Below are 25,787 nucleotides of genomic sequence, written 5' to 3'. Positions count from 1 at the left end.
TTTGTTTTTGTTTCTAAACACAGATTCACATTATTTAGCTGGAAAAGTTCCCATTCAAGTCCCACTACTGAAGCAGCAATTGAAAAAAAGGTCTGAATTTCTAGGGAGAACATTCCCTAGAAATCTAGTTAGAAATAATGCAATTTTGCCATAATTCTTAAATTTATTTACAAGTTTAAATGTTTTATACACTTCAATTTACATAGTAGGGAACTTGGTATTACATTTTGTAGCAATTTACAGTGAATAAAAAGAAAACCAATATGCATAATTAAAATTAACCTTTATTACTCCAAAAACAGATGCCAAATACGCAGTATATTTCTGTTGGCATATTCCTAAAATACATGTACAACTGTAACTAGTCAGCCTAGACATTTGGTATACTGTTTTATAACATTTGGAAGTTCTCCCACACTGCACTGGGATGTCACTATAGTAAGCTGACAAAAATAGGCAAATAGAAAGTTGACCTGATTTTGAAAGGAAAAAAAAATTGCTTGTGCTCTTACTAAAAAACTAGGTTATAATCAAGCATTACACTCAGAAAATTCTAAAATACTATGTTACTTCTAGTTTTAAGTTTAGCTACCAACTTCCATTCACATTTATTGGCACCAGCCCAACTATTTTAATGTCCAAGTATGGTGACCCTAAGGCCCTCTCTGCAACAGAAGTTTATAGTCCCAAGAGTCTACAATTAATTGTGCAGAAAGATTATGATCAAGATGCGTTATTTCTAAAAGCCAGTTCCATAAGATCAGAATACTGGCATACAATTGCTAGCAATCACTTCTACTTGATTGGAAACTGCTTTTGTTTTCAAAAACTTTTCCTACTATCTTAAAATTTCCAGAGGTTTATATAAGGGTTGAAAGAAAAAGGTTTTACTTCCCTACTTCTATTGTAGAACAGAACTGGGAATGTTATTTAAAACAACACCTGCTTCAAACATGTCTGAACTACTCTTTAGTGAGCAATACTGCCCTCTTTGAAGAGATTATCTGTTGGATTATCAAACGCCCATACATAGTATTAGTAGAAACTAGTTGTGTAGAATCTCCTGCAGTGTAAAAAAGCACTGTCATCAAAGCACTGTTATCCATCTACTGCAGTAATAAAAATTCTAACAATCTTGTCAGCAGCACATCAGAGGTCACAGGTATTTCTCTTATCCCTCCCACAGTTCTGCCCAAAACATGGTCCAAAGAGGCTTAGATGTGCTTAGCCTGTGGGTTTTGCAGTAAAACTTCTATCCCAGCCATACGTGTGTGTATTTAACCCCAAGAGCACTGAAAACACAATCACTAATGTTTTTGTCTAACATGGAGCTCCCACAATTCCCTTTAACAGAGATGCACTGTGTAGCCACTTCATTCTTAGAGATGTTTTGTTACATTTCTAAGTCAGAAGTCTTATTTAAAAGCCATCTCTAGCCTCAGAGTATGAGCACTAGTTAGACTAGGTACTGTTGTTTTACAAATCAGTCTGTAAATCCATAAAACATTCCATAGCACATGTTGTGGGGTGTCACTTCAAAGGCACACCTAGCAGCATGACGCAGGAAGCTATGCCAAAACACACCAGTATAGCTGCATGGTTTTCTTCTCAGCTGCAACACATGTGACTGAACCAAAATGCTGAATTCAACCCTGAGATTTATCCTTCTGAATAACTTCTTGTGGGAAAAGTACAGGGAGCAGAGGATGAGGAACTTGCTTTATTTTGTCTGTCTTATTCTGATGAGACACAACAAACAGATGAGTAACAGAAGCTCACAAGAGACAGAATAATATTCAACTGTCACTAATGCCATACACACATCAGGAAGGGAAAAAAGGCTATGCTGCATTAAGACTACTGCATTGCTAGATGTACATTCTTCAAATTATCAGTTACTGTATCCCAGAAGTTATCATCTTACTTCTAGTTTTTTTCCCTCTAGAACAATTTGAATTTCTTTGGCATCCAAAGTCTCGTATTTCAATAAAGCTTCTGCTAAATTCTTGTGTTCTTTTGCATGAGTCTTCAGGATGTTTTTTGCTCGCTCATAGGAGTCCTAATATTAAAAAAAGGTGGAAGGAGATTTTAAGACTTTGGAACAAAACCGGCAAGATTCCACTTTAAAAATTGCTTCCAGGTAGATACAGCTTGAAACAAACATTTAGAGTTGTGCCTTACATTTTATAACTAGCACATCACCTGTCTCATGAAGACTTAAAATCTAGCTGGCATAATTAATAATTAAAAAAGTAACACCACAAAACCCACACTTTATGCCACCTTTGTATTTTGCAGAAGTAGGACTAAAAATAAAATCCTGAGACAAACCTTAGTATTTTTACATATGACTTAGAAAAGACTTACTGGATTTGAAAATTTGCTGCTTAGATATATTTGATTTTACATTATGAGCAGTGCTACAGCATTCAAGAAATGTTCCTCAAAGACTAAAGTTCTTAAAAGCTTATAAAACTAAGTATTATGTACTTTAGAAAGCTGGAAGCTACCCAAGTTACCAGTTGCTGCAAGTAGATGCACACTGCCAGCATCACCAGCTTCAACTTTTACTTCTACAGATTGAACTGACTTGGCCATGTAAGAACTAAACCAGCTGCAGCAGAAGTGTTAATCATATAAATGTTATGATATATATAGTTCTCCTGCCTGTACCAAACTAATTCAGATTACCAGAATAGTGATCTGGAAGATCTGTAATTATCTAGTGTTACAAATTTCCTCAAGCATCTGCTACTGATCACTGTGAGGAACATGGCACGGGAAAGGCAACTCTCTGACCTCCTATGGCCATTCCTGTGATTCTATACAAAATGATTTAGCTGCAAGTTATGAAATGTGGGAGTACCACAAATTATCCACAGCTGTTCTGAAACAATTTAGAGCCATACTTTTTTTTTTTTTTGCTATGAATTGAATAGGCAAAATACAAATCCTGACCAAAAGTAAGAAGAAGTGGTAAAGAGTATACTAAAGAACCCAACACCACCAACTTGTTTCTCACTACTTAGGCATGACAATCATCAATAGAATTTTGATATGTAGAGATTCGAAGTTGCAGCTACATTAAATGCTTGTGAATACTTTCCACCTGTTTATTTTCACCAGTATACATAACTTAATTGATTACTCAGTTTGGTAGATGCTTTTTTTTTTTTTTTTTAAAAAGAGTATCAGAGTGGAGGGGGAAAGAATCTTACCCGTAGAAGTGTCCTTACTTCCTGTTCAATTGCAGACTGAGTTTCAGGGCTAACTTTCCCCGTATCGGTATAGGTCATAACACCAAGCTAAACAACAACCAAAAAAAAAAATCTTTATCCTGCCACTGTTGCAGTAATAGACATAAAACACTATAAGAGCTTCCTCATCTATTGCTTCTACATGCAAACAAAGTCATTAATCAAAAACTTGCTGAAGTGCTTGCAAGAGAAACAAAACATGAAGCCTATTCATCAACCATGTAGTCACTGCAGAGTTCTATTTCAACAGGTCACAGTACAGATCCTGATTAAGTGTTTTCTTATTCAAAAAACAAAACAGAATCCCTATACTACTAACACTCGATGGGTAATAGAGATGACTAAAGAAGTTTCTTTAGAAGTCTAGAAAACTCAGTGTTGTCATCCCTATCGCTCCCAAGATCTCAAGATTATCCTCAATTTCAAAGTGTTTATAATAAACCCAAACATTTTCTGCAGACATTAGTAACTTGCAAGGCAATTTTGAGGTGAAGATCTTCCAAGTTAAATTTTTAAACTGTCAAATATATGGGGTTTTCTAGTTGAGTTCTCTCTAGCAGGGCCAGTCATAAGGCTTACTTTCTTTTGTGCCAGAACTAGTTCCTGTGATCACTGACAGCCAATATATGTTTAGTTACAGAACATTTCTGTGTGCCATATAAATATTTAAGGATTGATGATACTACCTTCTCACTCATTCCAAATCTAGTCACCATCAGTTTTGCTATTTTAGTAGCATTGTCAAAATCACTGGAAGCACCTAGACAGCAAACAGATTTAAATTAGTTATTGAAACCAAGTTAAAAATGCCCGTGCACAAGCTTTTGTCAAAAATTCTTTTAGCTACTGATCAGCTGACCTGTTGTGATGTGATCACTTCCAAATATGAGCTCTTCTGCTACTCTTCCTCCCATACAGACATCCATCTGTGCAAGCAACTGGGATCTAGTTTCACTCCATCTGTCATTTTCTGGGAGCAAAGATACCTGTAAGATACAGAACTGTGGTCAGGTAACAATAAACAAAGAAATACTGAAATAATCTGAAAAATATTCTGGTTTATATCCAAAGTGGATATAAAGGTTTTTATGCAACAGTTTGAATGCTCTGGGCCTCCTCCTAGTCTATGCACTCATCAGGTTTGCTTGGAGGTGCTTAGTCTGCCAGCTGAAATAGCCTCCTCTAAGCCATGAGCACCACATAAAATAAAGCAACTTAAACCTACCACCAGAAGAAACAGAACAATCTATTCTATCCATTTCTCCTTATTCCCTACACTTGTAGGGAGCACAAATCAACTTGCCTGGAGGATTCAGTCACATTGGACAAAGAACAACTTCATAAAGGATGTTTGTGTTAAAAGTACAGCTGAGCAATGCTTCTACTTTCCAGTCCTTTAGACATTCTTCAAAGTTTCACTGTTGGGTGCTATTTTAAGTGCTGCAGACTCAAACATACTTACATTTCTTCCCACGTGTATGTGAACTATTATACTAGCATATGCTATTTTATTTCAAAATGAAGGAAGAAAACTTTCTATCACACACAAAAGATGACCAGTGAATTTCCCAAGAGATTCCTCATAACTGAGTATTTTAACATACTACAATATGAATTAACATAATTACAACAATTGTTGACAATTTCCTCAACACTAAACCACCATAAAATTCTAGAAATACTCACATGTCCAAGCGTTGTTCCTCGTGTCATGATTGTAGCCTTGTTGATTGGCATTGCATCCTTAGTATAATATGCAATGATAGCATGTCCAGATTCATGGTAAGCAGTGATGGTTTTGTTTTTCTCATCAATTTCTACACTTCTACGTTCAGGTCCTTAAAAAGAGAGGAACATTAAACTTTTTTGTACAGCTGGCCACCACAATCCACACATTACATATACCCAAACAGAGCACAAAGTAGCTGAGGAACAGCATGCAAGCAAAATTAACTAACACTCATTAAGTGCAAAACATATACGAGTAGGATTTTCATGTCTAAAATGGACCTCAATATACTCTACAGACAAGTTGCTTTTAACGGAACATTTTAAAATGCAATCTGATTATCTGAGAAACTTCCATTTCTTAAGTATGAACAGACCAGATTGTTAGTGTATGTGTCTCAGATGTTTAAGTTCTGTGTTATCACATGACAAGTTAGTTAAACAGAAGTTCTAGGTTTCTGGTCATTTATTCTCTCCTTTCCTTTAGGAATAAGGGTAAGAAATCAAGCCTGTCTCTTCCTCTAGGCTGAAGTACAACATGCTGCAGTTTCGATAAAAAGTAGTCTTACAGAACGTATTCCATGGTAGATTTTACATACTACTCTCTGGTGGCAAAAGGTTCTATTCAGAATTAACTAACAGAAGACTTATTTGTTTAAAAAACCCAACCAAACAAAAAACCAAACAACAACAAACCAAAAAACCAACAGCATAAAAACTTCCTTCTTTCTCTGTAGAGGTGTTAATCACACAAGAAGACCCGTGTGTACTGTAACATATATATGTGTGTCTTTTGCATAAGATCCTACCCATTAGAATTTTGTCCTTGGAGAATTCTAGTTCTTTCATGGTTACCATGTCTTTTCCATCCACAGCTGCCTTTAAGGCAGCTTGATTTACAAGATTCTCAAGCTCTGCTCCAGAAAACCCTACCGTGCCTCGTGCAATTATTTCCGGATCAACAGCTGTAGGGAAAACCAAACAAACTTGTCATTAGGGTCCACATTGCTCCTGAAAAAGTTTGTATCACAAATAAATACCAAGAAATGACTGAATTATAACCTAGAATCATGTTCTATTAAAAATAATGCATTAAACAAAAAATTTTCGGCTTTAAAAGAAATGAAGCCTAAGTCTTAAGACTGTTGGGGACTAGAAAGAAACACCACCTCAGAAAACTGTCATAACACTACATATTAGACAATTTTTGTGTTCTTTACTGAGACACAGGGTAAAACCACAATTGCTGATGAAATAAAGGATTAACACATGAGTGGACTGATCCAGCATAAAAACTGTTACATAAAAATATATTATAGTAAAGTATTTACTTACATGGATCATACTTTATTTTATTAAGGTACCACTTCAGAATTTCTGTACGACCTCTTACATCAGGCTTGGGAACAGTAACTTGCATATCAAAGCGACCAGGACGTATTAAAGCACTAAGGGAAGAGACAATTTAATACATTGACTTAAAAATGCTCCAGTAAACTGTTACTAATGTATATAAGGAACAAAAATCCATCTGATATTTCTAAAAGACAGATGTTTTTATGCATCTATGTCTTTTGATATAGACTATGTCTGGTGCACAGATGCAAAGAATACATTTTTTTTTATCCATCTGTAGAAAGACAGATGAAAAGTGTTTATCACCATTTAAAAGGGGGGTGTTGCATTTGAAAGTTTTGCCTTGTGAACAAGGAATACAGCCGATCAATTTAAGTAGAAAAACTTCCAGAAATTTTAGATGCTTAGAAGCATGTTACTTATTTCTCCATATTCAACTCAACAACCTTTTAAATGCCAAAACTGATCAAGACACATCTGTAAGAGGGGAAAAACCCCAGCTATAACACTGTAAATACTCAAAGATTATAATAAGCAACTTCATTGTTGTTGCAGGGCATTGTTTTTGTTTCGTTGTTTCTTAATACACACTCTGTAAAAATTATCAACACATTATACTCACTTATCTAACGCTTCAGGGAAGTTTGTTGCACCAATAATAACAACACCTTCATTGGGTTTAAAGCTGTATGGAAAAAAGCATAAGATTTTTTTTTAAAGACAGAATTTACACCTTTTTTTGTCAATAACTACTTCTATTTCTTATTTCAGATGACCTCAACTGGCCAGTCAAAAACACATTATCAAACCACAACATGTGAACCAAGAATGACCATGTTTAAGTGGTCATAAAAACATCTTAATTTTATATCCTTAAAAGCATTACAAAAAACTTACAAAAAACAAAGCTGTCGAAGGAAGAAAAATTCACCCAAATATTCAAAATACCAGTCAGTCAAGCACCTTCTGTGCCCTCAAAATCCATATATTTACCCATCCATTTCAGCAAGAAGTTGATTAATGGTCTGTCTTGAATAGGGATGCATTGGAGATTCAATTCTCTTCCCACCAACAGAGTCCAACTCATCAATAAATATAACACACGGTGCATTTGCTTTTGCTTCCCCTGACAAAAGAAAAATAGCAGAAGGACACTTCAACCACAAAAAGGAACAGACAGTGTATCATGTAATTTAGGATTCTACTGTTTCTATTACTCTTGGATTATAAAGTGTTCTATTAGACATTGCGAGAACTGTCTTGATTTTAGCCTAAAAAAAAAAGGAATTATGTTTTTGAAATTAAGTGAAACAAAAAGAGAAGCAAGGTTCTTCATCTCCACATCAGCTTATTCTTATCATGCTACAGGAAATTACTAGTAAAACAGACTAAGAAAATTGTTGTATTTTGTATCAACTCCCTACAGCAGTTTATGTCATAGGCTTGGGGTGGAGAACATCAACCTATTAAAAACAATATGAAATGTGATGGGTCTAAACGCTAATTTATTTTAATAGAGCCTGCTTGTTTTTAACAGTGAAGACCTCACCCTCAAGTTTACAGGTATTAAAACTACAAAATAAAAATGCAATAATAAACATTAAGACCATCAACTGGTACATGCATACCAGCATGCAACTCTTCTCACCGAGCTAGACACAGCTATAACATTGATGTTAATGTACAAGTCAGTCACCTAAACTTCTGTAGTCAACAGAAAGAAATGCACCTTTTAAGGTACAATATGCATTACATTTTGCATCCCTTCCATGTGAAGCAAGTCACATTTCTTCTACAAATGCAAGCTACTTCCTACATCCTATATACTGACACTATCAATCTTCCATTTAAGAGAGAGGTTGGACTTCCCCCCTCCTCCTGATAATATTTTTTTGCATACTGAAAATAGAAAGCCTTTTCTGTGAAAGTTATCAATCTAAACATAATTTTAAAAGGCCCTTTACTCTGGGCCTGTTGATGGGTGAAAAAAAATCTCAACTTAGTGCTACACTGTGATGCCATAAAGCTCTAATTCAGATTTAGAAAAATATAAAAATATGAGGGAGGTAATTGAGAAGGTTAACACTATTTTTTATTTTAAATTTACAATTTAGTTCAAATTTACAATACTTTATATATGACAGAATTACAATTTAAAAATAATCCATTTCGTTTATAGGAAATTACATTTCTAATTAAATTATTTCTATTCTCTCTGGGAGTGTTGTAACATCAGTTATGATTTTTGCTATAATTTCACCTGACAGCTACCAAGATTCTGCAGTTAACTGATGCTCGCAGAATTCTGAGACAAATAAAACTTTAATTTTGTAGCTATTAGCCTCATACAGTACTACTTTCCAGTAACCAGAACTGTACCTAATCAACCCTTGTAAACAACACTGAATACTTAATCTCGCACGTAAATTCAAAACCACAAATACTTAACTTACTGAATAGGCTTCGGATGCGACTAGCTCCTACACCAACAAACATCTCATCAAACTCTGATCCAGATGCGTAATAAAATGGAACATCAGCTTCACCAGCTACAGCCCGTGCAAGAAGAGTTTTACCCGTACCAGGCGGTCCAACTAACAGGATACCTAAGAAGACAAGCAAGAAACCAAACAACAAAACCACCAAACCTACACAGTCTTATTATACAGGTACTGTTTCTTCCATCATTAGAAGAAATAATTTACATTTGGCTTCAAAAAGTTGTTAACATCCTATTTCAGATACTGCTCATTATTTGCAGTCTGAAGAAGCTTCCTGTAACAGCTCTAGATACACTTTGATCCATATTTAAACAAAGACTTTTAAGTCTATCAAACAGAAGCATAAGCCTGAAGTATTCTACAAAATTACTGTTGAGTTTAGCAGCTGAATCCCTGACAGTGTCTTCTTCAAACTGACAGTTTCCTAGCTATCTCTGAAAGTGGAACTTTTTTTTTTTTTAAATTAAATCATTCCAAGTAATTGACTTCAAACAGTGTAGAGCACTAACAGGAAACAGACTTAACCACATTGACCTATTTCAGATTTGCTTGGCCTTCTACTATGATCAAGCTTAATCATCCTTTTAAATGAAAACATTTGTTTCTAAACTGTTGAAAACAGCTAGCAAGCACTAAAGGTGCTGAAAGCCATACGGACAAAATAAAGGCCTTTTTTTAAAAGAAGTTTAGTTACATAAAAAAACTCTGCCTTTCTAGATGAAAGAAACCTACTGTACATTAGTTTAATAACTAAAGAAGGCACAGTAAGTTTTGTCTAACCCCAACATATTCATTTGCAAAATACAGGTTGTTTTGCATTACCTTGGGTAAGTTTTCAAGACTAAACTTATGTTACATGTCTTTCTCAAGTGAGAAAAGGTACAACAGAATTAAAAAATTTGGTGACAGGAAGCTATTAACTTTAAAAAAAAGATATGCTTAGAGAGACAATTAAAGGGGGGGGGGGGTGGGGGGGGGGGGGGGGGGGGGGGGGGGGGGAAGCCAGACCTAAAAACCTCTGGGCTACATAAAAGTTCTACTCAAAAAAAAGCATTAACACCAATTATACATAACTTTATCAGTAAATATTTTTTTTAATACTATGTTATGTTCAGTGACAAAGTAAAAGAATTTTGTAGTTCAGTACATCATATCTAAATGGTTTACCTGGGACTTCAAAAGAAATATTGATTCTTAACTCTGTAAATAAAGCCGCTAACAATCATAAACACAGGTTTGATTTTTGAAAGGCTTTTTGCCTGGAATCTACAGTCCACTGCTTTGCACTGTCATAGCTTATTACCCCTAATGTTATTACTGAATTTCTGCCGAATATAAGATGTACCCAGACATCTTTGCTTCTTCTATCTGACTACCTCAGAGATCTCAAGTTTTCTGGAAGGTGTAGGCAGTAATGACCAATTTAATACCTCATTTAAGGGTATCCTTTAATAAGACAGCTTTTGCAACGCTCTCTGAAGAGCCATTTGTTCCTGAAATATTTTAAACAAACAAGAAAACCCCCTACCCACGTTTATCATTATTTCACTATTTTTCCCTGATACAAACTAAATACAACAGTAGTATTTAGGCCCATTTTAGTTATATACTTTTTTGATTCCCTAATTAAAGGAAAAAACATTCAGAAGCTAGAATGTAAATTAGTCATTCAGACTAGAACAAAGCTACAAAGACAGCCACGGCTACGTATGATTTTCACTTCTGCTGAGCAATGATTCTTACCTTTTGGAAGTTTACCTCCTAGTACGGTAAATTTATGTGGGTTTTTCAGGAATTCCACAACTTCTTGCAATTCCTGTTTAGCTTCTTCAACCTACATATTAAAGTCATGACAAAATATAACTAAGCATTTATGAAATACTGCATCTTTTTTTTTGTAGGTGAGTTTTGTATTACAGACTAAATCTGTAATTGTGTACTGATCAAAAATAGACAACAGAAAGAGGAGATAAAAGTGTACTACAGAATTTGTGTGGATACCAAGTGTCCATGAGTTTAATTCAACCTATTTCTTAGAACTGTTCATAGGAATCAGTAAACACTAAAGTTAATAATACTGAAGGAATAACCAAACAGTTCAAGACCAGATCTGACCAACAAGATAAGTACAGAATCAAAAATTCTGAAGATAGTAGTCTAATTAGTTAAAAAGGATTAATTTTATCTATTTATCCAAGAGGAAGGAGGTGAGATCCTCATTCTGCCACTGATAGCCAAAGAACAGCTGAAAAGAAAAAATAAAGCTATCCCATCAGCAGGAACATGCCCACTTCTTCCTGGGAATCTCCGTATCTCCTATCCTAGTATCAGATATCTGAAAGAGATACCAAGATGGTACTAAGAGAGAAATGATCAAATGGCATTACTGTCTTCCTGTACTGGTCAACTTTTGCAAAAAATAGATTAGCATGGATACTTACTGCCTGCCTTTTGCTATTCTAGCCTTTAAAACATGATTCAACAAGTCAAGAGTACACTTTTTATAAGGTATGAAATGCCACAAAGATAAAATAGAATAAGAGTAGTTAAAACCCTCCTTGGTCTTGGAGTGGTCAATATATACATAAGGCTTCAGTTCATACAAAGAAATCTCGAACAGAGTAAGACATTTTTCAGGCTCACAATGATTAGTTAAGCAAGAACGCACATACACTTTACTTTTGAACTTACCCCTTTCACATGTTCGAAGGTGACATTTTTCAGCTGGATTGGATCAACCGCTGCATCAAAGATACTCGATGTTCGAAAGCGTACTAACAGCAAACAGCAGATGATGAACAACAAATTTACAAATGAAGTAATTTCAATCCCAGACTAAACTTTGCACTTGAATGCACACTATCATGCCACTAACTTTACACCTGCCCTTTTAAAAGGGCATGTTTCCATTTACAAGCGTCCAGCAAGAATAAGATGTAAAAAATAATCTTTACAATATTTGCAATTAATTCAGTGATGTAAGTACTTCTTAGTCATTTGTAGGACAGAAAGCTCTGCATCCAAAAACATGTACACAAAGCCAGAAGTTCTCCCTCAGTGTTTCTGCACATACCCTAACTTTCTTGAGAGCCAGGTGACAACTTAGCATGAAGTTAAAATTCTCCATTGACATTAGCTCAGCCTTTGATCATTCCACTATTTTCAGCAGATTTCTGAAGATGACAATTTGGCCATGCAAGTACCTAGTTGCCATAAACTAGGCTGTGATTACAAATAAAAATCAAACCATTTTACCTACTGCTGGTCTAGATAACACTTCATGTAAATTCAAAGACAAATACATAATCGGTGAACAGTCTGACTACTTCTCTGCTTGGTTCCATGTAATTGTTTCATCAAAAGAATTAAAATAATTATACTAACAGACAACTTTTTTGTCTCCATAAACATTTTGTCACACTATTGTCCGAAAGGCTGTAGCCAAAAGCAGTATGTAACTGTCTTTCATTAGTACATTGAAACGTTATCCTAAAACAATCATAATGTCAAAACACATTTAATTTGTGCTAAACCTGCTGGAAAAAACAAAGTGAAACAGTGTGGAAAAAACTTAACTAACCAGCATCAGAAAAGGAACCTTTCCCAGGTAAAAATGATGAATATATAGCAAGATAAAAACAAAGAACGAAGAGAAAAAAAGAAAGCAAACGTGATCTTCTTAAGGAATCTGTAAAAGAAAACAAAAAAAAAGTTTTAATATGGGCTGAAATAAACTACTTTCTAAATGCAAAGACAAGATACATGAACTAAAACAACTTACCAAGTGTTTTTTGGAGGAATACCTGTGCTTTCAAAAAGCCTTCTGCAAAACCAGTTTTAAAAGCATCCTGGTGTGCCTCTGGGATGTTTTTTGTTTTCATTAGCGTCTCTAAGTTTTCAACATCAATTCTTCGCTTTCTCAGGATAAAGCCCTAAAACAATTTCCAAAGCAGTGTTAGTATACACTAAGTATTGATACATAGTTAACTTACTATCTGGCTAGCATGGGTGAGGAGAAAAAAAGTAAAATAAAAGCACATATAATTCAGGTGCTATGGGTTAGATGACACAGGGCAGTAGCTTGAGCGTGGAATCACAATGGGGCACCCTGATCTATGCTGAACAGGTCAGGTTCAGAGCCCTCCTGGACCCCAGTTCCAAAGAGAAAACGCAGCCTAAGGCAGATTTGTACACAGCTAGCTTTGTACACTGGATTCAATGGGAGTTATTAGCTCAAGGTTTTTGCTTCATGGAACCAATCTGAAATAATTTCCAAATGTGAAATATCTTTGTAAGTATAGTTTTGATAGAGCTTGATCAAATACATCTCACACGCCCCACCAAATTTAAGAGCAGCACTGCATGGAGCTAGCTCTGGTTTATCTTTATCCACGGTATACCTAGTCCACAGATGAAATAAACCACATATACCTAGAAGGGGAAAGTTCAAAGCTAATTTACACACACAATAAGATCAAATGTTTTAATTAGCCTGACTTCTGTACAACCAATTAGAAGCAAAGACTGCCTATGTTCACTTGGTTTTGTTAAGTGCTTTGCTACTCCAAGTCTGGATAGTTATTTGCTGAATTAAAAGTATTTAAGTGAGTTTGTAACCCATAAAAATACCAAGTTTAAAATTTTTGTATCTTAAAAATACACTATCCACAAGTATTCTTAAAACATCAATCACATGCTGAACTGCTTGAAAACAATGTATTATCTTGTACATTAAACTAGCTATATTTCTGTTTAAATGAATATTTCATTTGACTCTAAGCTATTTTAACAAAGCCACAAAAAACAGAATATGAAGAATTTCATTTCTAGAGTCTAAAATAATTTTCATGCTCTGAAACTACTATACTAAAAAATTAAAATACTCTTTATATTGATGATATATGAAGCAAAACTGTATTAGTAAGAAAACCAGTATGTGGTCATTAGCTCACATTTTAGAATTAAGAATATTTTTCACACTAATGAAACAAAACACCCTTGATGAATTGTGAAGGTTCATTTAAGAAAAAGAAATGGTCTGAATAAGTCCCAAACAACTTCATAAGGTTACTCATATTTACCTTCAAAAGTGAAGAAAGTGAACTTTTTGTTTCTGTGAATTGTTCAGATGTTGACTGCAGACGCCTTGCTCTTGATCTCAAAGTCTTAAAGTTCCGTGATTGTATGTAAACTTAAAGTAGTAATAATAAAGAAAAAAGTTAAAAACTATTACTACCACTATTAAAAAAAACAGTCTAAGAAATTTCAGAAACCATTATATGAAAAAGACTATCGTGAATGCACTGAATATAATCTTCCCAACATATCCATAGTAGAAAGCGAAAAGAATTGCAAATAGCAATCTGTTTAAGATGCCTGACAGAAAAAAAGTAGAAAAACCCAGAAAACTGTATGGAAGACACTTCTGGATCTAATAGTAATAAACTGGATAAATAAACCAATAAGTTTTAGAACTGTAAGTGGATAATTTTTTTGTTAAAATAATCAAGAGTTCACGTTGTGAATTATAGATAATTGGCCAACCCTACCACCATCTCAGGGAACAGAAGAGACATATAGCTGAATTAAATCCAGGCAGGTTGACAAACATGAAAATTTGGAAGCTAGTCTAGAAGGATGGGAATGAAGGTTACTGCTCAAAGATAAGCTTTGTCTAAAAGCTCAGCTGATAAGGTGCCCTGAAGAGATCTGGAATGCACTGTTAAGTTAGAAACCGACAAAAGAAATGAGACCATGTAAACAGTGAGCTTACAGCACTATATGTTATCTTCTATCACGTAAGAAACCTTACAATGGAGATTTTATCACATAAATCACAGAAGCAAAGAATATTTATCCTCTTTCATATGACTGAATTATATATAGTTCTGGTGATTATATATAGTTTTAACTAAGACTTCTGTTATCATAGAATAGCACCAGATAAAAGGAACTTCTGGAGGTGATCTAGTCAAATCCCTGCTCAAAAAAGGTCTAACTTCAGTATCAGATCAGGTAGCTCTGGACCTCGTCCAGCTCAGTTTTGAAAAATCTCCAAGGATTAAGATAACACAACCTCTCCAGACAATGTTTCAGAACTTAGCCATTCTCATTGTGAAAGTTTTCCAACAGGAATCTCCCTTGCTTTTATTTGTAACTGTTGCCTCTTCTTTGAGGTGTACAAGAGAAGGGTAACTAATACGCATCCAATAGCAATTACATCACTCCTCATCTTCTGCTAACTTTAAAACCTCAGATCCTTCAGCTTCCCCCATAGATTAAAAAGTCAAAAATTTGCACCGTTCCTTGTGGTCCATCACCCTGCTATCTCCGTTTTGTCAGCATCTCTCGCTTAACCGTGGGACACAAAACCAGACACAGCATCCAGATACAGCATCAGAAGAACCGATTAGAGGACACCACCTGAATTCCCTGAGCTCCTGGTTATGCTCTTGCTAATGCAGCCTTGTTATTACCCATCACACATCCAGAGATAGTTTAAACCAGTCCAACACCTTAGAAAGTTCATCTGGATGAATTCAACATATTTAATGATTCAAAAGTAGTCAGCTCATCTATCATTGTTTAAAAATACGATCCACAAATACTGACATCTTTGAACAAGAGTCTATAGTTACACCATGTTTACTAACAATTCTGGAAACCTTGGGTGTCTTGTTCGACAGCAAGTTGAACATGAGTCAACAGTGTGCCCAGGCTGCCAGAAAGGCCAACCGTATCCTGGTGTGCATCAAGCACAGCATTACTAGCTGGTCTAGGGAAGTGATTCTCCCACTCTACGCTGCGCTGGTGCGGCCTCACCTCAAGTACTGTGTGCAGTTTTGGGCGCCACAGTACAAAAAGGACCTAAAACTATTGGAGAGTGTCCAAAGGAGGGCAACAAAGATGGTGAAGGGTCTAGAGGGGAAGACGTATAAGGAGAGGCTGAAGTCCCTTGGTTTGTTCAGCCTAGAGAAGAGGAGACTGAGGGGAGACCTCATCGCGGCCTACAACTTCCTCACGAGGGGGAGCGAAGGGGCAGGCGCTGATCTCTTCCCTCTGGTGACCAGTGATATAACCCAAGGGAATGGAATGAAGCTGCGACAGGAGAGGTTTAGGTTAGCTATCAGGAAAAGGTTCTTCACTGAGAGGGTGGTTGGGCACTGGAATAGGCTCCCCAGGGAAGTGGTTACAGCACCGAGCTTGACTGAGTTCAAGAAGCATCTGGATAACGCTGTCAGTCATATGCTCTGATTGGGCTGGTCCTGTGTGGAGCCAGGAGTTGGACTTGATGATCCTTACGGGTCCCTTCCAACGCAGGATATCCTATGATTTTACTGAAGTGCAAAAATAACTTTGTGATTCATGAACTGCAATATAAAGTTCATCTTGAAAGTTTACTGGTGTTTCCTGAGTGATGCCTCTAAGATAAAAGTAAAAATACTTTCCCAGACTAAAAAGATACTATAGAGATTAAAAACAGTGTAGTTTATTTTTCATACCTGGCCAACACCGAACATCTGAACAGAAATTTTGGAGGGGATTAGGATGCTGCCTGTACAAACAAGATGAGCGTAAAGCACTGAAAACATCCACAAAACCTGTAAAAAGATACAGCAAAGTGTAAATACGCTCTATATTAAATTACAACTAAACATTACTTCTCATGTAAGTTGTTTTTTCTTTCTTAAATATTAATTGTATTTTACTACAGTCCTTCAGGCATCTGTAGTTAAACAAATTAACCATTACCAGAACATAGACGGTTAACTTCTTTGCATTAACATATGTCAGGCACTTTGCAATATACCAGATTTTTTTCTAATTAGAACTTCCAAAAATAATTGGTACCCAGAATCTTGAATTTGAAACCGTATCTAGGAGGGAAAACTCTGTACATCTGTACTGAGCTGAATAAAGTTACCTAGACTGGACAGGAATCCAAAGATTTTCCATGAAGCTGAAGGACCAGCACTCAACCAATCATTCAGTTTCAAAGACTTTAAAGAACAGAACGCTCATGGGCATTTTAAACCAGACTATGTATAAAGTATGAAAACATTTTAAACTATACTAAGTCTACCTAATGGTACAGGCCTCATGCAATACAGAAACAAGAAGAAATAAACCTTGCCTTTTCAACTGTGAATGAAACAACCAGTCTGGTGAGCTTGCATGTTAACCTATCAAAGCTTTGAAGCACTTGCAACTTTCTTCTTCGCATTCAGGAAACTGCCCCTGGGCTAACTTTTTTTCTCTCACATCACAATGCAATTTAATACTTTCCTCTAATAGCACCCCTAGGATATTATTCTTCTGTTCTTTCTCCCAACTGCAACAGTATATAGGCAGTATCGCAAATGTGGCTATATGCTTCTAACATGTTCTTGAGCATCTACAATGGCCTTGCTTCCTGTATTTAAGACTAAACCCAACAAGACATCTTTAACTGTAAGGAACTACTCTTGGCTTATTTCAGTAATGAAATACTCTACAAGCATCATTAACAGTTTGCCACCCTGAGTTCCTTTCTGATTCATGTCCTTATGTAATATTGCTTCAAGCAAAAAAGGAATAACTTAATGTAAACTGGAGATGTTTATTACTGTTACAAGTCTTAAGTTAGCAAAAATCTGATTTCTTCTACTTGGTGAAACAAACTGGTGAAAAAGCGTATAGCTCAGGCTCATCATGAAGAAACAATGCACTTGTACTACAGTTGACTTCAGACAAGTTTAATAGCAGCCAACTTCAAATCTGAATTTGAAGAAACAATTCCAAATTCTGGGTTGAATTTTCTAAAATTCCCAAGACTCAAAAGCACCAGAGACAACCTGTATACAATAAAAAATACATTAATACTCTTTTCATTAATGATTTTTTTAAACTATGAGTTATCTACAGCAAAAGAGATTAAACTAAATAAGTGTGTTCACCTTTATAATCTAACTATCACCAGTACTCATTAGCACTTCACTCTGAAACATACCATGCTTATTTTCAAAGAAGGACTCGGCAGAGATGTACGATGTATGCCACTGCGAAGAGACTTTGTTTTCTGCACAATAGCCAGGAAGCAATCTGTTCACCAATTCTTTGAACTGGTTAGCTTTCAAATCAGACAGTCCCAGATCTCTTAAATTAAGTACAGACTGCAAAATAGAAATAAAGGTTCAAAATTTACTTAAGATTACCTTCGGGGAAAAAAATTAAGAATAGTTTAGTTAACTTTTTGGCTCGGTATAGCATCTATATTTTACAGTTCAGACAAAGTTTTTTCTAAATGAAGATAAATACATTAAAGGACATGATTAAAGAAAGAATAGTTGCTACTGTCAATGCAGAATAACTTTTCCATTTGCATACACTGATATTTTTATTGTCACGGTACATTTATGACAAGCATATTTTCTTCCCAATTCAGTTTTTTTAACACCTTCTTGCTCCCTGACTGAAGCAACCTGGGAGTGGGGGGAGTGGTTTTCCAACTCTTTGTACTCTTTATGATAGAGCAAATGGAGAGTGTGAGGGGGGAAAAGATGTACAGCAATATCCTGCCATTATATTTCATCCAAGCGAGCAAACAGCAAAATCCCTCCAACCTTTTTTTTTTTCTTGCTAGCCTTTTTGCAGATAGCACCAGCACAAAGACTGGATATTTAGAAACTATGCCCAAAGTTAAGATCTTAAAAAGCCATGAGCTGGGTAGACACATAATGAAAGGCAAGTTTCTATAGGGAAAAGGGTAAGTACTAGGATCTGGGGTTTCCTACAAAGCAAAGAAACTATGAAAAAAACCAAGGAGGTAAGGCACATATACTTGAGTTAAAGAAGTAACCTTGATCAAAGTGATTTTAATCCAATATTTTACAGATAGGAAAAAAATCTTTCTGTAGGAGAACGTTTTAAAAATATGTATTGGTTTGGACCCTTTAAAGTATCTATTAGCCTCTCAATATTGCTTCTGCAGTAGTATTTTCTTAACTGAGAAGTAAAAGTAACAAGCTATTCTAAATGTATTTGCACAGATACTTAATTGTTGATTGTTAGAACATTATGGATATTTTTTTTTTCCTAAATTGTTTATGTAAACTTCATGTTGATCTACTTTCAAGGTGAAACTACATTTTAATAAAGACATACATGAAAAATACTTTAATAAGATGTCAAAAGAAGCATTTTTACAACAGATTCCTAGATGTATCCAGAATACCTCCATAGTCAGTTTGTTTACTTAAGAAATCCACTTTTAACTATAAAATGTTCTGTTTTAAAGGCTAGGGTAGATTGCTTCTGGTCTACTTATATTCAAAATAAGTACAAATACATTTTTAAACATTACTGGACTTTTACACATGGTTTAAAGAAGTAGATCAAGCCTTCCTACTTCAGCTTAATTACTTGGAAAATTACTGAAATGCTAAGTAGAAGATTCAAATTATTTAAAAAATGTAACATTTTCTGTCACCCTTCCGAAAAGGTTATTACTTCCAAATACAGATTCAACTTCGTACCATCAAGGCTTCACATTCTCAAGTAATGATTTTTTTTTTGCCATTCTAATAGGTCAATTTTATTCAATAGTAGAATAGCATGTACTACGTCAATATTTGCTGATTTTAAATTTGAGCTTAACCTGTATTTAAGCTTAGGTTTATTATAGTCTAATCAACTTGCTTTAAGAACTTTCTTTTAAAATAATTCAATTAAGACTTTTTAAATTACCATTTTTATACTTTTATCATGCTAGGAGGAAGTGAACAAGTATATGATTAATTAGAGTGAAAATATTAAATGTGAAAACACCCTCTGTATTTAAAGGAGATCTGATTCTCTTGCTGAGTAGAAAGACAAATATATACCTGAATAAAAGAAATACACTTTCAGTTTCATTAAATAATCCAGGTCTCCCACTGAAATAAATTTTTATCACCAGAAGCAAATACAGAATCACAAAAAACACGCAACAATGGAATCACAATGCATGGATTAATACAATCCATGCTGATTTCCAAAGTTCTGCAATTAGTGAGAGACTGTGTATTTCCTCTCAAACATTTTCTTAGTTATAAGACTTGTAAGAAGTTGAAAGAGAAGTGGCAAGATCTTGTACTACTTTGCACTTTCTGTATTTTGATTTTCAGTGTGAAGAACAAAAAATACCTGGTGATAATGAAAGATATTTTAATAGAAAAATAAGAACATGCAAATATGCTATTTAATCTCTCAAAAACCCTCAACATAATTCAAGTTACAACTTGTTTTCTCACAAGCAATAATGAAGCAAACTTTGCTAGAACTCAGAGAATGAAAAGACAATAAGGGCTTTATTAACAGAAAAGTTATTGTTACTTTAGAGCAAGAAACATTAAGTTGAAAGTGAAAATAAATTCTCTTCTCATTTGTGAATTACTACCAAGACAAATACTAGCTTTTTTCCTTATTAATGAAATACTGTATTTTCATAGAATCCTTACTGCCAAAGCACTGAACTACTTAAGTTCTGTCAAAAAGTTACATTTGATATGTTAACATTCTGTTTCATTTAGTCACATTACATTATTTTATAAAATGAGTCAAATATTAAATTCACTTAAATCTGAATAATGTCAGTTTAATTCCATTAAGAACAAACCGCCACTTTTTCCAAAGGTTTTTAGTACCTCACTCTTCTGAGGATCATGGTCTGGGGAGGTGTCTCTCTGGGCAGGCTGTACGGATGCTGTGCTGGCAGTCTTAGTGGAGCTTTTTGGTGAATGAAAGGCATTGATAAGGTGACTCAGAGGAACAGTAGCCTGGAGAGAGAGAGAGAGGAAAAAAAACAAACCACAAACAGATAACAACTTAAGTTTGTTTAAACTATTTAAACATATCTCCATTCCAAATCCTGACTTATAATTGCATATCTTGTACATTGCCTTTTGAGTGAGGACTTTGTAATAAACCACATGAACTTAGCTTCAAAACTAGTGTTAGCTGATAAACTTTCTTTTTTCTTTAAATAAAGGTAAGTATGCATGACAGATTAGAAGCTCACATAGCTTGGAAGAATTAAAAAAAAAAAAAAAAAGGCTGCATTTCCTGGTTTTCAAACATAAGCATGGCTTAAAGAAAACAATCACTAGATTTGCAAGTACAGAAGTAGGTACAGATCACCAGCACTTAGGAGATGCAAAGACTGCCCTCAATTCGTACTTAAGACAATGTTTAGCTAAAAAAATAACAACAGACAACTTACAGATTGTTCTCAGCTGAAACAGCAGGGAAACAAAATTGCTACTACACTTAATACCTCCTTTGCAGTATTTTTCCAATTTTTTCTTTTTCTTAATGTATCACTTGTTGACTGTGTTAGATATGTGCTGTTACAACCAGATGACAGAACAATAAGGATTGTGACTGTCTTCTGACAAATATTACAAATTTAACAATCATTTCATGCAAATAAAATACAAAACTTGGTGAAACAATGTTTTTCCCTTGTAGTCACCAAGCCACCACCACAGTCAATTAACTTACATGCCAAACAGATGTTTTTCCCCACATAGCAATAAAAGATACAAAAAAGGAAACACAATCAATAGTGGGAGGAAAAGGAGGGGAAAACCAATAGCAAACAATGTCTACATTGAAAAGTCTGCAAGTTGACACCATCTCTCACAATGTTTAAAACCTGTTACTCTCATTCAGGAACTTTCTCTTCTTTGGAAGAGGTGTTCAATTAAAATAATCCTGAGCTTATCTTGGTGTCTGCCAAGACAAAACTAAGATCACCATTCTGATAAGACTTCACAGCACAGCCACAGAAGAGAAGTAATGTTCTTTAAACAACATAAACAGAAAAAGAATGGTAAATGAGGTACTCTACCTATTTAGTGGTAGGCCTTAATTGCAGACTTTAATATGAACTATTATAACACAGTAAAGTCTAGATTATCCCTGGACAGATATCCAAGCAACAGATCTTATCAAGCTGGTTACCGTTGAACCAACTTGAACAGAAAGCTCACTGGCTGTTTTTGACAAGCACTGAATCACAAGGATTTATCAACAACTTACTAATTCAGAGATCACTGTTCTTAAACACTATTGACTCCTGTATTATTTTCCAAACAAGACCTATTTTCATCTATAAAGTAATACTTTTATAACTTGTATAATGCAGGGAAAACACAGACGTTTCAAATTATTCCTAAAAGTTTCCGTTATGTTTTCTTCCTTAGGCCCCCACTTTAGCAACATCCCTAAGCATCAAACTAACCTATACAAAGCACATACACATATGACAGTCAATTCTGCAGTTCAGCAGCACTTGGCTAGCTCAGTGGCACCACCTCATGAATCAGTACAGAAGCCCAGGTGCAGCACATGTCAGGGCTCCTCCTCTAGCACATGACTATGTCTGTTGTTAATATACAGTACAAATAATTCCAACACGCCTCAGTCTCATTACACATCACTAGGGAAGAGAGTCAGGGTGCAACTCTTGCTGCTGGAACGATACCTGATTAAGCCTCTGCCTACGAATGCCCTTCCACAAGAACTTCCACCTCTGTGTTGACTAGACAGAAGATCAAGAAAGGCAATGCTGTGAGACATGAAAACTGCCTCAGAATTAATTGTACAAAGTTATAATTAAACTCTGGGAGTTTGTGGTAAAGCCATAAAGCCTCCAGAGGTAAAGCCAGCATCCCAACCACTAACCAAGCTTTCCTCTCGCATTTCCCACTATGAAAAGGTGGATTGACACATTCCTAAAAATATCACAAGTTCCACTAACAAAAGCAATTAACACATTATCTACATCTAGAAGGAACAAATAAATCCCATTGTGGAATAAGACTGTCACAAACTAACCCCCCCTAACACAAAACATAAAAATAAAACTACTGGTCCAAAGTCCATAAAACCCACCAGTCCCATCAGGCTCAATCCCTAACAAGAGACGCCTTCGCAATCGCATCCAGACTGTTCTATGTAACAGATACTTGAGGGACTTTTCCTCCACTAACTCTTTCGATTTCTAAGTCATTTATTTCTGGTTTACACAGCAACCCGTGACAATTAACGGCACAGTTTAGCTATAGTAACACCAGCCCTCCTTGCTTCTACTACAAAAAGAGATACTAAAAAGCGACAGCTCCAGATAACTTCTTCATTTCAGATTTTACAGGCTTTTACCGTACCTTCCCTCTCTCCCCCATTACCGTACTTCTCCCCCAGGTAAGAAGCCTCGGCCACTGGAGCCCCACCCGCTCCTCTCCCCACCGCGACACTCAGTGCCGCCGAGCCGGCAGCCCCCCCGCGACGCGGCGTCGTCATCCCCACCACCTCCTTCGCTCACGCCCGGTCGACGCTCTCCAACGCCCCAAAAACGTGGCAGCCGGATCTCGGCTCCACCACCCGAGGCCCGCAACACCCGGGCCTCCCAAGCGCCTCCACCCGGCCCCGAAATGAGCCCCCGGCCGCAGCCCGGTGGAGAAGGATCCCCAAGCGCAGCGAACCGCGCACCGCGATGGGCCGGGGCCGCCGGCGGTGCGCTCCGCGAGCCCCCTCACCTGAGGCTGCACGGTAGAGAAGGAAAACATCCTCCCTGCGGGGGACGGCGGCGGCGGCGACCACAGGCGCCTCTTCCGCTTCCCAGCCCAGACGCAGAAGCCGTGCCCGCCCGTCAGCCTCCGCCGCTCAGTCGCTGTGGTAGCCGCCGCCGCCGCCGCCAGCAGGAGAGCCCCACGGCTCCGCTCCTCGGGAAAATGGCCGCGCCCTACGGCCGGCGGTGACCAGGCCCGAGGCTATCCCGGAAGCGGCTGGTGATGGTAGAGCTTCCGGGTCGCCTCTCGCTCCTCTCCCCCTGCGCAGCCGCCGTCTCACAACCAGTCCGCTTAGCAACCCCCATTTCCCGGCAACGACGTGTGCGGGATCAGACCATCAGCTACAGGAAGAGGGGGGGGTAAGGGACAAACCATCCTCCCGAGCCGGCCCGTCTGCAGGGGGAGCCGGCCGCTGCCTCGGGGAGCCGTGCGGCTGGGGCCGAGGCCGGGACGTGGCCGAGGCCGGGGCGGGCAGGGCGGCGGCGGCCGCCGGCACAGAAAGCAGCGAGGCTGGCAGAAGAGCAGCTGAAGGGGAGCGGGGGTAGCCAGGCCCCGGGCGAGAAGCAGGCAGGGCCCGGCGGGGGCTTTCCCAGGCCTGCCCCTGTCCGAGGGTCGTCACCCCCAGGGAGCGGCCAGAGCGGGGCTCCTCTCCAAGTGCCCGGAAGGGACGGATTCGTGACACGCGGTGAGGGGTGAGCCAGGCCGCCAGCGGGGCCAACGCTCTGTCAGCTGAGCCGGCCGCGGAGGGCCAGCGGGGCCGCAGGGCGTGCTCGGCCCTGCCTTCCTTTTGTCACCTGTGCAGAAACGGAGGGTGCTGCGAGGCCGAGGGCTTCCCCTAAACCCCCGAATACCAGCACCCTGCTCAGGCGAAGACTTCCACTGTGTGTGTGTGGGGGGGGGTATTTGAGTTGGAAACAGGGCAGTCACACTGTGCGCAGACCAAGCCGTGCCCGGGGAGCTGCCGCTGCAAGTGCAGAGCGGCTGCCAGCTCCGCAGCGTACTGGCAAGAGGATCAACGTTGGCGTAGCCACTGCACGTGGAACAAATTTGCAAGAATATGGGTCATTTACGTCACATCCCTTGCAATTGCTACTCAAGATGCCTTCCTGAAGTACTGAAAGTATTTTGCAGGGAGTTATACTACATGTAGAAAGAAACTTATAGAAATTAAAATACATATCAATAACCTAGATACTGTTAGTCACATTCAGTTAAAATGTAATCTAAATTAAGACATTATGGGCACAGGCGTCTACATATGCAGAATTTCATCTTCGATACTCATCCTTTTTCTTTGCCTTGTGCTATTTTTTCCATGTGCTCTCCAATTATTTTGGGGTTTTATTATCATTTTCTTTCTCCTGACCACTGTTCTTCCTTTCCTTGCTGAAACTGCCATCCACAGCAACTTACTGATTTGGATTAGCGCACCCACAGTGCTGCCTCCCCTGCCTTCACGCACATCTCCTGTTTTCCACTAGCACTCTCATGGTCACAGTCTCGTGGCTCAGCTAGCTGATTTGGCAGAAACCTCACCCAAAAGCAAAAATAATAATAATTAAAAAAAAAAAAAAAACCTAAAGGGGAATGAACATTTACCCAGACCCACCCTGTGAAGCAGTTTTCCACACAGCTGTATAATGGCTGGTGCTGCCTCGAGGGAAAGGAGGGAATGCATAGGTCCTCTCTTGGATGAGCTCAGGCTGTAGTGGAATACACGCTGGTGACAGCAGAGTTTCACAACTGGCATAACCTGATGTCAGTGTGTGATGCCACCAAAAGGAGCAAACCCTCATGCTCTCGGCTGGGCTTCTCTGCTGAAATTGCTGCTGACGACATAGCTAAACTAATGCTGCAGAGTTAAATGACAAATACAGCCAGTGATAAGTGGTGTTTAATACTGCTATAGAAAGCTAATTTACAACATTATGTTTTCTACAATTGCACATTAAATTGTATCTATTGCTGGGATCTGTGGGATAGCAGCACTCCTTCACAAGTACAAGCAAGGCCTCCCTGTGCAGTATCATCTTGTAAGTGATGGATGTATCTTAAAGTAAAACAAGGGCTTGATGAGGCTGCATTGAGACCCAGAGTTCTGCACTGACCTCTATAGAGACAGCTCTTTGCTGACATAGGGACTGCAACAGAACAATTAAGATTGGTGTGAGTTAATTATGAACAGCAATGTATATGTGAAAGCAACATAAAGGCACTAAGGCAGGGGTTAAGAGAATGACCAGGAGCACAACTGAGAGCAGTAACACTGGTAAACACTGATGACTGCTGTGTAAACTGAAAGCAGAAGGCCTGCGCTCCGATAAGGCGCCATCACAGATAATTCCTGTGCTCTG

At 37.7% G+C, this 25,787-nt stretch overlaps 1 protein-coding gene across 1 annotated transcript; it reads right to left on the bottom strand.

Moving 5' to 3' along the window:
- Positions 1–264: 264 nt before the first annotated feature.
- YME1L1 (YME1 like 1 ATPase) lies at positions 265–23,698 on the bottom strand. The gene is made up of 19 exons (XM_075746384.1): positions 23,401–23,698; positions 20,506–20,637; positions 17,832–17,994; positions 16,345–16,443; positions 13,924–14,033; positions 12,624–12,774; positions 12,423–12,530; positions 11,534–11,616; positions 10,586–10,676; positions 8,795–8,947; positions 7,335–7,467; positions 6,964–7,026; positions 6,321–6,433; positions 5,795–5,950; positions 4,944–5,095; positions 4,117–4,243; positions 3,944–4,017; positions 3,219–3,305; positions 265–2,059 (listed from the first exon to the last, which is right to left on the bottom strand). The coding sequence occupies exons 1-19, from the start codon at positions 23,428–23,430 to the stop codon at positions 1,916–1,918; spliced, it is 2,169 nt and encodes a 722-aa protein (XP_075602499.1). The 5' UTR covers positions 23,431–23,698; the 3' UTR covers positions 265–1,915.
- Between the last annotated feature and the right edge of the window lie 2,089 nt (positions 23,699–25,787).

The sequence above is a fragment of the Balearica regulorum genome, chromosome 2 (genome assembly GCF_011004875.1).
Source record: "Balearica regulorum gibbericeps isolate bBalReg1 chromosome 2, bBalReg1.pri, whole genome shotgun sequence".
Taxonomy (NCBI): Eukaryota; Metazoa; Chordata; class Aves; order Gruiformes; family Gruidae; genus Balearica; species Balearica regulorum.
This window is presented reverse-complemented; position numbering and strand designations above follow the sequence as displayed.

Excerpts from the sequence above, each read along its gene's own strand:
- YME1L1 (XM_075746384.1), bottom strand. The coding sequence starts at position 23,430 with ATGTTTTCCTTCTCTACCGTGCAGCCTCAG. Across the intron at positions 10,677-11,533 it reads CCTTCGAACATGTGAAAGGG|GTTGAAGAAGCTAAACAGGA; the intron begins GTAAGTTCAAAA and ends TTTAATATGTAG. Across the intron at positions 8,948-10,585 it reads AGGAGGTAAACTTCCAAAAG|GTATCCTGTTAGTTGGACCG; the intron begins GTAAGAATCATT and ends TTGTCTTCTTAG.